A 16,119-nucleotide genomic window follows, 5' to 3' on the forward strand; every position below is an offset into this window, starting at 1 on the left:
AAGCTCTCACCGCTTTTTTAAATTTGTGACACCAGCTGGCCTATTTGCATTTCAAAGAATGCCATTTGGCCTTCATAACGCTCCAGCAACGTTTCAACGGGCTATGCAAGTTAACTGGCAGTTTGTTCTATGTTATCTTGATGATGGCACCAGTAGTTCTTTTTCGGAGCATTTGTGTCATTTAAAACAAGTGTTTGACCGTTTTCGTCAAACTGATCTAAAATATGCCGTAACCACAATAATAATGCATCCAATTCTTATAATTATGTTAATTTATTACTAGTCGTGCATAGGAAAATAAGAAATTGGTAACACATAAGTAAATTAACCCCCTGACCACTACGGGTGGGGGAGGGGCACATTATCAATTTTTTGATTGGTATATGCTCCCCCAGAATTCGGAGATGGTGGTCAAAATCAAGGGTCTTTCTTGACTTTCTGGTTGAAAATCGCCTGAAAAAATATGAGGAATGGGCAATTTTCTTTTGGAGCTGAACCTTTCAGAGCTCCATTTTGGTCAAATTCAGGGGTCTTTCGGAGCTGCACGGTCCAAAAACTTACCTATCCGGGGGAGCATACCCCGGGGCATACCCGTATGGTCATTTGTGTTAAGTTCCCCATTGACCACTAGTACTACTGCCTGACAGTGCTGTGCCCCTGATTGTTAATTATACATGATACAATCATCTGAATAACCATCAAAATAGAACTTTAAATCTCTGAGCAATTTTAAGCTTAATCCCCATCAGCCATACCGACTATATTCATACCATACCGTAAAACCCCGTCTACAAGCATATAGAGTGTTTTTGATGAAAGCTATAAATGAATACGGAACAGCCGTGAATATACCAATACTATACATTAGACTTACAAATAGTACTTGTCTGTATATGCTTGTATTTGTAATTTATTTGCACATACTCCATAATCATAATTTTGTCGATGGATAGAGCCTGGATTAATTTAGCTTTCGCCAAAATCACCCTATATGCTTGTAGACGAGGTCTTACGGTATTTCTGATTGGCTCAATACATGATAAAAGCCATCTTTATAATCAATTGAAATAGTTCTTAGATGCCGATAATTCGGCCAGTAGTGCCCATGGAATTAAACTAAGATTTCCGCTCTCCACTTGGTAAAATGAATCATGAGATTGAACTGTCCTTTGGAGGGTATTTAGTCATCAATCCTTACACGAATATCCATAATTATACATATTACATCTCTTCAATGTGTTGGCATGTGAGCAATGAGTAGTATACCCTTTGCATGAAGCCACTTATATTAAAAGTCATTTAGTAAAAAAATAATTAAAACCATGCATTTCAAAAGTGCCGATGCATGTAAAGAACACCCAAAGATTCAATCAGCTTGTTACACTTTAGTCTTCTGTAGTAACCCCAGTAATTTTCATGATTCCTGTTAAGAAAACACGATAGTGAAACACAATTAGCATCGATACATGTAGATATATTATATTTTCATATTCAAGGTGTCAAGGGATGACTTCAGAACCCAACCACCGGTTGATCACCGGCACCCTGACAGAACCAGTGGTTTGGCCTGGTTTCTATTATTGCAAGGTGTTCAGGGATGACTTCAGAACCCAACCACCGGTTGATCACTGGCGACCGGCGCCAGAACCTTAACCGGCAGTTTGGCACTGGTTTCTATCGTTAGGCCTGGTTTCTGTTGCTGCAGTGATAAAAAATTTTGAGTTGGTCAACTGAAATTTTTACAATGATTTTATTTTGATTCACCTAGCATCAGACAAAGTTTACAAACAGCACAAAAAATAGATCAAACCCCCCAGTTAGAGACCAATATCAGCTACGTGTGCAGGGGTGTAATGCTGATGAACATTATCAGGTTCAATTATTATCACAAACTGGGCTATTTTGTGAAAACAAACATGTTGTTGCAATGTTTAAAAAATATTATCAATGTATTACATCATCGTTCGTTTCAGTGAATGCTATTCACTACCCATCAAGTGTTGATAAAGACAACAGGTGTTTTTGAAACGTACACAAGTAAGTGAACATTCTGGATCAGATACAAGAACTTTGTATGTTATATTAATCAAACGAACCTCGGTATCCTGTTTGCAGTAGTCAGGTAATTTGAAGTATTTATCAGGATCACGAATACCGTGTTCAAAATTCATATTCCCATTCGTTGAAACTATGTCTTCTGTTATGGAAAAGAAAAACACGATATAGAAATTTATATTATTATAGACATATCCATCAACATTGACCATCATCCATGTCATATTAATTTAGAGTTGAGATAAATTTGCTCAGCTGAAATTCTACAACCTTCTTCAGCAGAATTTGATTAACTGTGTAATTGGACCCCTGCATAAGCGGCCATTTGGATTTTATGCAAATTGAGACATCTTTATTTTGCAATAAGCTCACGGAAGTCATACTTTTAATAGGACTTCTAGTACACAATAGGTTATGGTGTCCTAGGAAATGCATTATAGTGGAAGAAACTTAATGCTCTGCGTGCTAGCCATGAGCTTCAACATGAAAAATCCAAGATTTGAGATATTTTCTCAAAATATCAAGAGCTATCTTAAGAACCACTGAACCAATGCTAGGCTTGTTTGTACTCATTTTAATGCATTTTTCATGCTGATTCCAAATATGATCATGAAAATTTACAATTCTGAAATTTTTGAATTATTTTTTTTTTAAAAACTTGTCGTCTGCATTCGACATCCACGTGGAGAGAGTTAAGTTGTAATTAGTTTGAAGTTTAGTAAAGGCTCATTTCATGGAACAACAAACTGGCTACATGAAGTACAACATATTGGGAGCGTGAATTCCAAATAGCGTTACCCGAATGGGCGACTCCATTTGAAATCTACACCCCATGTGTGGGAGATTAAGATCATGTCTTCGATAGGGATGTAGGGATTTCAACTGGAATAGCCCATTACATGCCCGTAACCAGGATTTATTTGGGGGGGCTGATTTTGAAAAAGTAGACCTTTTTACAAAATTTGAACTTCTTTGGACTTGGGGCGGATTTTGAAAAAGTGGACTTTTTTTGGCAAAATTTGGACCTCTTTTGATCAAAAAGGTAATAAAAAAACCCCTATTTTTTGGGTCAAAAAAGGGACTTTTGGGGTCCCCCCGGTTACGAGTCTGGCCTATTATAACACTCACGTGTGACTCCTCCAGATGTAATCTTCCCATTGAAACTTCCACTAATAGGAATGCAGCCATTATCAGTGTCTACAGATATGCTGGCTGTACCAGTGGTCTTCGGGTCCGATACCGTCAGTGTAAACCACCATGTGTCAAAATACACGCCCTTGTCGCCGAAGTAAGACTTACCAATGTAAGTTGCATTCTCTGTTTTGAAACATCAAAATATTTTGTTAAAAAACAGTGTGCATCATTTCATCAGACACAATTATTGAAGCTGGTCTAGTTAAAAATAATCATGTTGTTGCTAACATCCTTAAAGGAGGATTTCGTGATCCTAGCATGATCCTCTTTTTATGACATTTTGCAGTAGATATCCACGGAAAAAGCTCATTCCCAAAATTTCATTGATTCCAGTGATTATGTGTATTACACTGCTCCACTGTTGTAATTTCGTTCTGGTATAGGCGCGCCTACCAGAACGAAATTCAAATTTGACGATATTTTTGCTAAACGAATTAATCTGCAAATAATTTTTGGTATATAAATAATTATGTAACCAGTGGTTTCCAGCGGTATAAAAAATATCAACAAATTTGCGAAAGGCCAATAAGTCGGCAACCTTTATTTCATAAACACATCAAAACACAAAAAACTATAATTGGGCATATTTGGGCATTGTGTGTGCTTTTTGTGAAAAATTGGTATACTGATGGATTGTAAAAACAACAAAAAGTAGGTATAGAGAAAGTCAGCATCTGAAAGTCTGGGTGGCACACCCCCTTACAAAAAACTTAGAGGGCCCCCCCCCCCCCGGTCTGGTGGGTGATTAACCGGTGCTCTCCATTTTAAGAACATTTCTTGTTTACCTGGTATGCATCTGTAAGTTGGGAAGTCAGTCGCTGGTGCATGTATACATTGTTTCTTGGTAAGATCAATTTGCCATGTCAGTTTCTGTATGATGAATAAAACAAAATAGACTATACATGAAGAAAACATCCATCTCAAAATAATGTGACTATGAGCATCTGTGCATGCTTTAAAATGACATCTCGGTATCATCATGAGCTGCGTTATGGATTGCAGGCCTCCAGTGTAGGTTTTTAGCATCAGTGGCGGCGGAAATTCCCCAGTAAGAACTCTTCTTCCCCTGTTGCCCCCCCCCCCCCAGTAAAAAACCCAAAATTACGAAAATGCGGCAATAAGCGCATAATTTGTTGATTTTGACCCCCCCCCCCCACCCCGAAATTCACTTTGCCCCTCCAATGCCCCCTAAAAATTCATGGCGCCGCCACTGCAACATTGCAGCATTGTCATGATTGTTCAGATTTTGAAAAGTTCTTTGCAAACTTGAAACTATACATCACAAAAGAGCGGTGGTAAATGCATTTTGAGCACCCCACCCTTTAGTTGGTAAAAATCTGGATCCGCTCATGAGTAAAATGGGGGAGGGAGGTCGATTTTCATCCCTTCAAAGGCGTCTGAAGGGTCCACAAGTTCCCCACTAAGATCAAGAAGTTTTAGAATAGGCCTAAATCGAAACTTTTTTTTTTTACAAAATTAACAAAAGAAAGTAATTGATAGCGTAGCCAGCGGGGTGGCAAGGGGGAGGATTGCCCCTTCGGAAACCTAAAATGGGGACGAAGAAGCGGAAAAATAGGGACGAGAAGAAGGGGAGAAAAGAGAGAAAGAGAGGGAGAAAGAGAGGAGAAAGGGGAGGAGAGGGAGAAAGAAAAGGAAAGGGAAGAAGAAGGGAAAGGGAGGGAAAGGGAGGAGAGGAGAGTAAAAATAGGGACGATACTGACGTTTGCCACCCACCTCGGACTGACAATGCTGGCTACGCGCCTGGTCCTATCTCATTTTGTTTCACACAACTGGTATAGGGCCCAAAGTCAATGTGGTCCACCTTGGACGACAACTGATTTTATCGATATGCCACTACTTCCAGGGCTGACGTTGGTAAGCACATATTCGTTACTTCAAAAGTCGCTGCAGAACTGAAGTGCAACTTTCAAAACTGCATGACGGAGAAGGGGAGAACTTAAATTCGTTAAAAAAACCCATTTATTTGAAGTCTTTAGGGTGACCTTTGAGTTTGTTGGCCCCTTTATTATCTCAGTTCGAGATTCGCGGACCACGGGGGAGGCAAGGGAGGCCCCAAATATTTTTCTTGCCCCCCCCCCCACACACACTTTTGAGGCAAAAAAACCCCAATTTTCTAAAATTTCCACTTTTTGCGGCAATTTTGCGCAAATTTTGTCGATTTTGCTCCCCCAAAAAAAATTACTTTGCCTCACCCTATGCCCCCCCCCTTCCGAAAAAAAATCCTGGTGCCGCCGACTTACCTTCGTCAGGTCAGTAACTGTTCTAAAGCTCTGGGAGTCTTGTCCTGTGAAGAATGTATAATTACCAAATGTTCCATACCGCTTATTTGTGTAGTCGAATGCAGTCTGTTGTGCCCCGGAGAAAGCCACTGGAATTTTCTGGTCTACCATGAAGCCGGCTGTTGTGGAACCTGAAAAAAGGTAACGTAAGCCTATTTTAATACAGATTCAAGTAGTATTGGTTTATAATACTCCCGATTCTAGAAAAATACAGTAGGGCCTACTAATTTTTTTTGATGGATTAAAAAAATACTATCCGTTTTGGCAAATGAAACATACATTAGGAAACGAATTTGGAGAAAACCTTCTGTTAATAAAATACTATGCTGAGCCACCAGCATGGGTGGCTCACGCTCCAGTAATTTCAGATGATTGAGCTCAGTAATAAATCAAAGAATGTCTTCCAATTCATGAAAACAAATAGATAATCAGCTTATCGGATCAAAATCTTAGAGGGAAGGTCTTGCTGCTCAGCGAGTGTTTGTAATTATAAGAAGATTTTCTCCAAATTCATTCTCTAATGAGCCCAATTATTATAATCCTTTAGTATATTTAGTGGGAACTAACTGACAAAAAAGGTCAAATTTTAATACTTGGCCAATGTCTGGAAATAAGGGCTAAAAAATTCCGTTTAAGGGTGTTTTTCGTATGCTGTGACAATGAAGCCCAAAGACTTGTAGAGAGACTATTATCAAGTTATGCATTCTAATTTTTGGAAAACCCATTTTGTCATCTTTTTATAACCAATTATCAAAATTAACAAAAAATATAAAATTATGAACAAACTCTTATAGCCTATAACCCAGCAAACACACAAACGTTTTAAAAACGTTTTAGATGAGTTATATTTTGGCTTTGGTTTAGGTAAAAACGTTTTGATAACATTAAAATGTCGGGTTATATAAAGGTCATGAAAACGTTTTAAAACGTTTTGTATGAAAACACATTGTAAACTATTTTTGCAAACATTTTTGACAAATATTTTGTCAACACTTAAAATATTGCACCCAGCAAACACAGAAATGTTCTTAAAATGTTTTAAACGTTTTAATAACATTTAAATGTTGGGTTACATAAAGGTCATGAAAACGTTTTAAAACGTTTTGTATGAAAACACACTACAACAATATTTGTTCAAAATGTTATTGTTAACTATATAGGCCTATTTGCAAAAATTTTTTGCTGAATATTTTGTCAACACTTAAATAACATTATGTTAAAACATTTGCACCCAGCAAGCACAGAAATGTTCTTAAAATGTTTTTTCATAACGTTTTAATAACATTTAAGGGATGGGGTATGGACGTTTGGATAGTATTTTTGTGGGACATGAGAGTACATCAGGCATATCGAATTGCATTCTGAATACGGAGAATGTCCTGATGATATCAAATAATTTTGATTTTTTTTTTAAATTAACGATATAATACGCATTTTATGGCAAATGATTAAAAAATGATATTTTTAATATTTAACAGTCCTCGAAGTAAACTTTATAAATCTAATGATATGTACTTAAAGTGCATGAGCTGGGAAGAAAAGCCCACAATCAATTGAAAATTTTGACCTCTCGTATTGAAGATATGGATTTTTTTCCCCAAAACACCAAAAAAAAATAGGTCTTTTTGGGAAAAAAATGTATATCAATAATATGTTTGTCATAAAATTTGTATTATATCGCGAATTTCAAAAAATCTAAATTATTTGATATCTCAAGGACATTCCTCGTATTCAGAATGCAATTCGATAGGTCTGGTGTGCAGGGAAGACCGAAATTTGAGCATAATGTCCCAGCATAAATACGATAAATATTCACTTTATACATGTAGTGTGGTGCCAAAATCGAACTTACCTTGAAACATAGTAAATTGATCAGGATAACAACATTTCTTTGGCTCTGCTGCCTGTGCTATCGCCGTCGCTGTGATAGCGACTACAACTATTAAGCGTATATGAAGCATGTTTATTTTAATGAAAGAACACCACTGGAAATCAAAATAAGAAATTTGCCAGGAGAATGGAGACTGCGCTTAATCTATAGCCTTATATAGTTTGTCAGATTTCGTTCATACAAACTATTCACTCATAAGCACGTGAGCCGGGCACGTGAGCTTTGTTTCTCGATTATTTCAAAGTTCACTGGTTACTAATAACAGGGTGACCCAATTTAAAATGATTACACGCCACAGGCTATTCAGTCAAAGACTTCAGTACAACAACATAATAAAAATTCCTTTAAAAAAGGAATGAGGCGCCCAATGTGAGGTTGGACGTGATATGGTGAATTCCACGGTGTTTAGATTTGGTATTATAATGATTTTTTCTAGGGAAGAGTAGAAGATGATCAAATGCAAGAGAAATGTGTTTGATTGGGGAATGCGTATGACAGGACCGTTTTAGATGAAATAAAACGAAGCTTTCGTGTCAATTTGCGATCAATTATGTGGAGTTCTGTTTTAGGGGTCTATTGTAGTGAGGATATTGCTTTGGATATTAAATATTATTAAAATGTCGTATTTTTGCAATCTAAATTCGTGTTGCGGAATTGGAAAAATTATAACTCAATTATATCATCAAAAGGTCTTCTCACTCGCTATACTTATGCACTGCTGCACTGCGGCCCGGGTTCAATTCCCCACCGGCTAGGCTGCCCATGTCCTCGCATGATTTTTTTCGGTGCTCCGGGATTCCTCATCCTGCTTCTAAAATCGGACCGTCTCTCTATATCACTGTCTCGTCATATTCGGTTGGCATTAATTTAGTAGCCTCTGAGCACCATTGGGCTTTGCAGTATTAGTAAATAAATAAATAAATAAATAAATAAATAAATAAATAAATAAATAAATAAATAAATAAATAAATAAATATTAGTAAGTAAATAAATAAATAAACAAATAAATTATTAATTAATTTAAATAAATAAATAAAAATAAATAAATAAATAAATAAATAAATAAATAATTATTAATGAATGAATGAATGAATGAATGAATGAATGAATGAATGAATGAATTAATTAATTAATTAATTAATTAATTAATTAATTAATTAAAACGTGAAGGAATAAATGAATGAATAAATTAATTAATTGATTAATAGGTAAGTATTAGTAAGTAAATGAATAAATAAATAAGTAATTAATTAATTCTAACTTAATTAATTAATTAATTAATTATACTATATGCCTTACACTAGTCATTTTTAGACACCCTATATTGACGAAAGCAAACAATCCAGGTTTCTATTGACCTCACTTCAAGTTCAATATTTATTTTATTTTATCATTTCGTGTCAATTTAATCAATAGGTGACGCGACCTTTTGTTGGTCGAAGCAACCAAAAAATAATCGATTTTCATTGTATAAACCAATATATTATTGAAAAATAACACTTTAATGTTTTGCAAAAATTCTTTCTACAAATCATATACTTTCAAAACTTGCTTGATTTATTGTTTTTAATGAGTTATGTACGTTTGACAAAAGTGTTGTTGTTTCATCCCTCTTTACAACATAACTCAAGAACCACAGAACCTACAAAAGTATATCTGTGATATTTGAATTCTTTCTTCTACACACTCGCTATGAAATGATCAATGCCTTTATTGCTGGTTTTCCTCTTGATTACACAGTCATCCAATTCTTTATCCAATCCAATTCGCTTTATATACCATACCCGTTGAAATATGACCAATGAGCCTAAATCTTTTATGTTGCTGTGGCTAAAAAAGGTCCAGTTTAAATCAGTCGCTCATTTTGGCGACTCCGGGGGGACTCAAATATGACAGTGTACGCATGCGTGACCAAATTTTTTCAAACACCCCTAAACGAGTTTTACCCTACCAGCAAATTTAGCCCCTTAATAAGGTAATTTAGTGTAGAATTTACCCCCTAATGAGGTTTTGGCTGATGAAAACGCAACAAATGTAACCTTTTTGGACTTATAATTTACCAAAAATTTGAAAAGGTACCCTAAACAAGTTGTCCAGTTTCAGAAAACTACCCTTATTCTTGAAAATCACTGTTTTTAGACCCTAAACGCGTCACGCGCGTAACTTGCCTTGCCTAAAAAAACACCCCCTTTTACTTGTTTTTTTGGTCACGCATGCGTACAGACCATTTATGTGAGTGATCCCCCCGGGTGGCGACTGGAGTATGAACTTCGAAAAACACGTGTCTATATAGTCTATTGCAATGAATTCATGATCACATGATTCATAATAATTATTTCATCAGTATAATTTGGTCATAGTAGGGCCTAGTAAACACGATTATTACGTTACTGGAGTTTAGGCCCCTAAACCCTGCAGCACTAGCACTGGTCCCGGGTACTGACATCCAGTACTAACCCTAGTGCTCCAGGATCGCTGTGTTGACGAAAGCTCAATTTTGCCCCATAAACCTTTGTACAGAGAGCTACACAGATGCATACAAAAATGTGAGCTAGTTACGTTTATCATGTTTATTTATTTATCAATGTCTACAAAAATCACGTTTTCCACGTCATCTCACGAGGTGCTGATAAAAAAAAGTATCTCATGACCTTCTATAGGCCTACACGTTAAGGTTAAATACAATTGATTTTCAAGGCTTGATTCCAGAGGGGCGTAAGTTAATAATGGAAACAGCCATGCAGAAAAGAATGAACCATAGATTTTATCACGCGTAGGCCTACAATCAATCTGAACTAGGGCCACGGACAAACCGCGGCTCGTGAGTCATCCTATATGTTGCAGGGATAGGGAAGGGGCGACCATGATAGGACCATATGGGCTGATGGGGGGAGGGGGTGGTTGTGGGCAGCCGTTTTCGGCAATTTTCCTTTGGATTTTCTAAATTTTCAATTTTTAAAATTATCCTGGATGATATCTGTCGTGAAATAAATCAATGCTTCTATAGGCTAGGCCTAGTATGCCTATTTATACCCTGATTATGCAATATATAGGCCTTCAACAGTAACAAAACCAACCACCAATATTTTGTTAATCTAATTCCCCGTCTAATTCGTAAAAATATATTCATAGGCCGCGCCTATTATAGACTAGTAGGCCTACGGTATAGCCTAAAAATTCCTGAATTATAACAATCAATCGCTGCAGTCAGAAAGAGAGAAGCGAACAAGAAAAAAGAAAAAAGTGAGAGAAAAATAAAATAAAATAGATGGAATGGACCACATAGGGACTCGAACACGTACCAAAGTTTTCCAGTTCAAAACAACAGTATTGTATAGTCGAACGTGAGTCCGCGCGCTAACCGATTGAGCTACTGAGTGCCCTGTGAAATCGATTGATCTCAAACTGATTATTATGGAATAGTGCATACCAGGCTCTTATGATAAACAATCTCATCACCGCTGTAAATGTCGGAGGTATCGATGGCGAAAAACCTCGATTTTGGCAAAAGTAGCTTAAATTTGGAGTGAAATTCAAATGGTAAAGGAATCGACATACTTTTGAGAAATAATGTAGGCAGTTAGAAATCAAAATTAACGTTCCACAATCCAGATATCGATAATGTAACATAACAGTGTTTTGTGGTACAAGATTCTCGAAAATTGTTCCCAAAAACGGGCTAATAAAATTTAATCGGTACTGTATTTGGTTCTTCCCCATGGCAACATTATTTCTTTGGTCGATTTGTAGTACAATACAAAAAAGAAGAAAACAATCACTCGGCGTGGTTTTATACGGAGCGAATATTTGAAAAAAACTGCATGGAACGTGTTTTTGATCTTGTGAACATGGTGCGTAAAAATGATTTCAACGAAGGATTTTCAAACGGATTCTAAAAATGTGTATAAACACACAAAAATAATGTTAAGATACATCCATGCACTAACATTTGACTCGCTGCGATATTTGATTGCTGAGAAAACGCGGTTTTAGAGAACAACTTTATACGTCTTTTATACGTTTTTTATACGTTTCTTCGTGTAACCTTAACACAGTCACTTACCGGTAACTGATAAAAGAGAGTCCCCGTCATGACTCGCCTTTTCTTCAGGTTTTTCTTATACGCTATTGTGACAACTGTATAGGTTGCTTAAAGGGCTATAGCAAGGGTGCAGGTACATTTATATCCAGTAGAGCAAGCTACGGGGTTTGATTATTTAAATGTTATCTTCAGTAGATAGCAGGTACTTCACTCTACCGTATTAAGTTGTATTCAGTATAGCACGAGGATTTCATAGCACCGGGATCAACAAACTATAATTAATTCCGTATATCAATAGGTTTAATTAGGCCCTATATACTATAAAGTTACTTCAGTAGCAGCAGGGGGTCCAGTATGCTAAAGACGTCTACTGTCTGTTCAATTAGCTTAGATTCTTGAATTTTAAAGATAAAAAAAAAAATAAAAAATTTTGGTCAAAGTCATCAACGAAAAGTGTTAGCACAGCCTTAGACCTAACGTGATTTATACTTTTCAAATTCTAATGTTCAATTTAAAACCTCATTTCTTTTCAATTTTGGTCTTTTCCCGCGATATTTTCATAAAAAGCCGTAGAACGTCGGGTACCATAAACTTTTTTGAATCAATCCATTTAGAGCAATGGGGACGAATGTCATAATGCGCTGAGATACACACTTAAAACTACGGGGTCAAAAAATGACCCAAACGGGGTCATTTTTGACCCCAGCATAGTTATCAACTAAACACCATACCACTAACGGGGTCATTTTGACCCCATTGGTCGGGGTCATTGCAATGACTACGTATTTGGGTCAAATAGTAACCCCATTGGGGTCAAAATATTACCACATTTCGGGGTCAAATGAAATGACCCTTCAAAAGGGTTGCCTTATTGGGTTACTTAATGACCTCATTTCGGGGTCAAATGAAATGACCCATTTGAAAGGGTTGTTTTATAGGGTTACTCAATAACCACATTTAGGGGTTGTTTGGATTTTTTTTAGTAGGCCTATGGTCATGCTGGTCCCACCAGGACATAAGTGTGTTTCTGCACAGAGAAAGCATTACATAAACAGCAAACTGCAAAATGCATCTCTGTGTAGGCCTATCACACTCACACACAGTCAGTCATCGCCTATGACAGTTCACGTATTATAAGCTTACATGATATAAGCTTATAACAACTGCAGCCAAGACACCAGCCATGACAGCATGAAATTGAATGAATCTGCGTGCATATAGGCCTAAGGGTCTATGCATCCTTGCAGTCTCACTTTTCAACTAACTTTTCATATTCCATCATGCAGACAAGCACACACGACAATCCGCTGAGCTGCGCAATCAGAACAAATATGGCGCTGATGTGACCACGTGAGCCGATGCACACCGTGTGTGCAAATAGTTCCGAAATGCAAGTCATTATAAAGTTGACAAATTGGGTAACTTCGGTCAAAAAATTAGTTTTATTTATTAATCAACACACATTAATTGCAGCTCATGTTTAAACTCATTTATGAATTGAGATTTTCAAAGCGGAAGATTGAAACTGATATCAATGCGCGACGGTATCGGCAAAATGACCACTAAGTTTTTGACCACGTTCGTCGTGGCTAAAATGACCTCGTGGATGTGGTCAAATTAAAACAGTACAACCCCCTTGAAGGGTCAAAACAACCCCAAACGTGGTCAATTCAAAATGACCACGGAAAATATAACCCCGTAGTTTTTAGTGTGTAGTATTTATTCAACCATCCGCATCACGAAGTATTGTCCAGCAAAATAGCTATATTTGCCAGTATGCCTAATTTGTGTTGAAACCCTACCGTTGAAACATTGCGTTATTATAAATTTATGAACTAAGGTTTTCTAAAATAGGCCCAGCTTATATAAATACATTCCTTGCGTATTTATTTATTTATTCATTTTAATCATTTATTTGTGCGAATGGGTCTGAGAAGGTGTAGGCCTATTATTGTTATAAAACTACACATTTATTTTCAATTTGTTATTTCGTTTTGTTTGTTGAATACAAACTATGCGAAGGGCATTTGGAAACAAAAGAACTTTTGTACAAGAAAATATTATTTAAAATTATTTTTAAGTTCTTGTATTTAAAGTTCTTGTATCTGAAAATGTCAAGCGAATGCTGATATTCTTGGGAAGGAATGATGGTATTAAACAAAACTCAATTTACATTGTAAACCAGTTGAAATAAGAACGAAATCCATAATTTTAATGTCATTGTTTAGGAAAAAATAATGCTCAGAATAATGTTATGCATTCGTGGAACAAAAACCGGTGGACCATCATCACCTATATATAGAACCTATCCAATAACCGGAACGGTATAACAATTGAAATGGCAGGGCAGATTGGTGGACAGATTGTTTTGCTAAATTGGATGGGTCTACACTCTTAAAACAAACTAATCAAAAATGATTAGAAACTAATCAAATTTGATTAGACTGCCGTATCGATAGGTGACTTACTAGAATCTAATCAAAATGATACGGAGAGTCTAATCAAATATTTGATGAGGGGAACTAATCATTTTTTTACAAGTTATCTAATCAAAATGATTAGATAACTATTCAAATTTGATTTGATCCTTATCAAAATAATACGTAATATATCAAAAAATGAATAGTTTACTAGTTGCAGTTGATTAGAATCCATTCAATTTATTTGAATCTATTTGACTAGAATCTGGTTAAAATTCTAGTCATGTTAATTTGGGGAAATGCGTCATCTCTTGTCCGCTTCACGCTAAGAGAGGAACACTATACGACTCAACACTGTGGTGTCAAATAGCCATCGAGTGTATTTGATAGCATGGTGACACGTATTACAGAAATTATCTATAAAATTACGGTCTTAAAAGAGGATGGCAGAAAATTATAATGTATTTGCTTGAAAATATAAAATCTATGGTGTTAAATAGCGTTTGCCCTGTGTTCTTCACCCGTGGTTTTGTTTCCTATTATTTCAACTGAGATTCTAACGTACTTTTAAAACATAATGAACACAAAAATACAGATGCTAGATTAATATATCAATAAAAGTGGATTTCTTACTAGTGCCTATGTCCCCACCGTACTGTACAAATGTGTAATGGCGGCCGACCAAGACCCCGGATACAGCAGCGTGCGTACTTTTGACCAATGAAATCCCTCATTATCGTTGACGTCATTTTGATGAGTGTGTCGATTCAAAGTTTTCTGCGATGTTGATACTAAATCGCATCAAACGATATGATTCGATTTAAAAATGATAAGGGATCTATTCAAATTGATGAGTTTCTATTTAAAAAAAATGAATAGACTTTCTATTCAAAAAAATGAATAGGCTGTCATTAGAGTGTATGCCCTAAGTTGAGAATGGACCGTCCCACTCGATTTGTAAAAAGGTCGCGAACCCTTTTGGTGGACCCAAGTAACTGCCTAAAATGAGGCAAAATTGAAAAGAAATGGGGTTTTAAACTGAACTTTGGAATTTGCAAAGTATAAATCACGTTAGGTCTAAGGCTGTGCTAACACTTTTCTTTGATGACTTTGACCACAATTTTCTATTTTTTCAAATATCTTAAAAATTCAAGAATCTAAGCTAATTGAACAGACAGTAAGATTGCATCTTTTAAGATGCAATCCTATAGACATCTAAGCAGGTGTGATTGGGGATTTGAAAAAAATCCGGAAATTATTTTACTACCGCCTATGCTTAGGGATGTCCTAGCGCTTGCGCGAGGCGTTCTGCGCCCCGGCGGGGTTGCAAGGGGCCAACGCCCCCTGCAGAAAATTTCCTGACTTTTCGACCCCTTGATTCTAAACATTTGAGGTTGTTTGTTTGTTTTTTGTTTAAGTTATTTATTTTTTTAGTTTTGGAGTGCTCCCTGGAGCTAAATGCTAGGATCATTTATGTTGACTACACAATAAAAAAATGTTTGTGTTTTTTAGCAAAGTGATAATTTGTATTCATTTTGCACTCTATTAATGATTTCAAAATGCATTGAATTTGTATCCATTTTGAAATCATTAATAGAGGGGTTTTTTAAGTCAACCATGAACAAAATGAATTATCCTAGCATTTAGCTCTAGGTCCAGGGACACTCTAAACCCGATTTTTTTAAATCGAACTAGACGTCTTAGATTTCATTTTATTGAGGACGGTAACGCGTAAGATGATTGATCATATATGATTTGATTTCTGACTGATGATTCGTCGATTTATGCATCTTAGACGTCTAAGCATGGTTATGCGCAAAATCTCACGCGTTTTTGAACCGAATAGCCATCGATATATACCTATACTCCGGTAGACGCGTTACAAAAGGTTAAGGGGTGGGGTATGAACGTTTGGACAGTATTTATTGGGGGACATTAGAGCACATCAGACATATCGAATTGCATTCTGAATACGAAGAATGTCCTTCTGATATCAAATAATTTTGATTCTTCGTATTCAGAATGCAATTCGATATGTCTGATGTGCTTTCATGTCCCACAAAAAAATACTGTCGAAACGCTCAAAACGCTCATTCCAGATCCCTTAAGCGCACGTTTTTGCGTCGAATGGCCAGGCCATCGATTAGATGTGTTACTAAAATGGCTCAATTGTTCAACGGTTAAAAATTATGTATTCTTTTGTATTCAGAAGACAGG

General features: G+C 36.4%; 1 protein-coding gene across 1 annotated transcript; it reads right to left on the reverse strand.

The window, feature by feature from the left end:
- Positions 1–254: 254 nt before the first annotated feature.
- On the reverse strand, positions 255–7,589 carry LOC140164539 (development-specific protein LVN1.2-like). Its single transcript, XM_072187841.1, has 6 exons — positions 7,402–7,589; positions 5,511–5,680; positions 4,035–4,119; positions 3,184–3,372; positions 2,097–2,197; positions 255–1,423 (listed from the first exon to the last, which is right to left on the reverse strand). The coding sequence occupies exons 1-6, from the start codon at positions 7,508–7,510 to the stop codon at positions 1,415–1,417; spliced, it is 663 nt and encodes a 220-aa protein (XP_072043942.1). The 5' UTR covers positions 7,511–7,589; the 3' UTR covers positions 255–1,414.
- Positions 7,590–16,119: the final 8,530 nt, after the last annotated feature.

Source organism: Amphiura filiformis, chromosome 11 (assembly GCF_039555335.1).
Source record: "Amphiura filiformis chromosome 11, Afil_fr2py, whole genome shotgun sequence".
Taxonomy (NCBI): Eukaryota; Metazoa; Echinodermata; class Ophiuroidea; order Amphilepidida; family Amphiuridae; genus Amphiura; species Amphiura filiformis.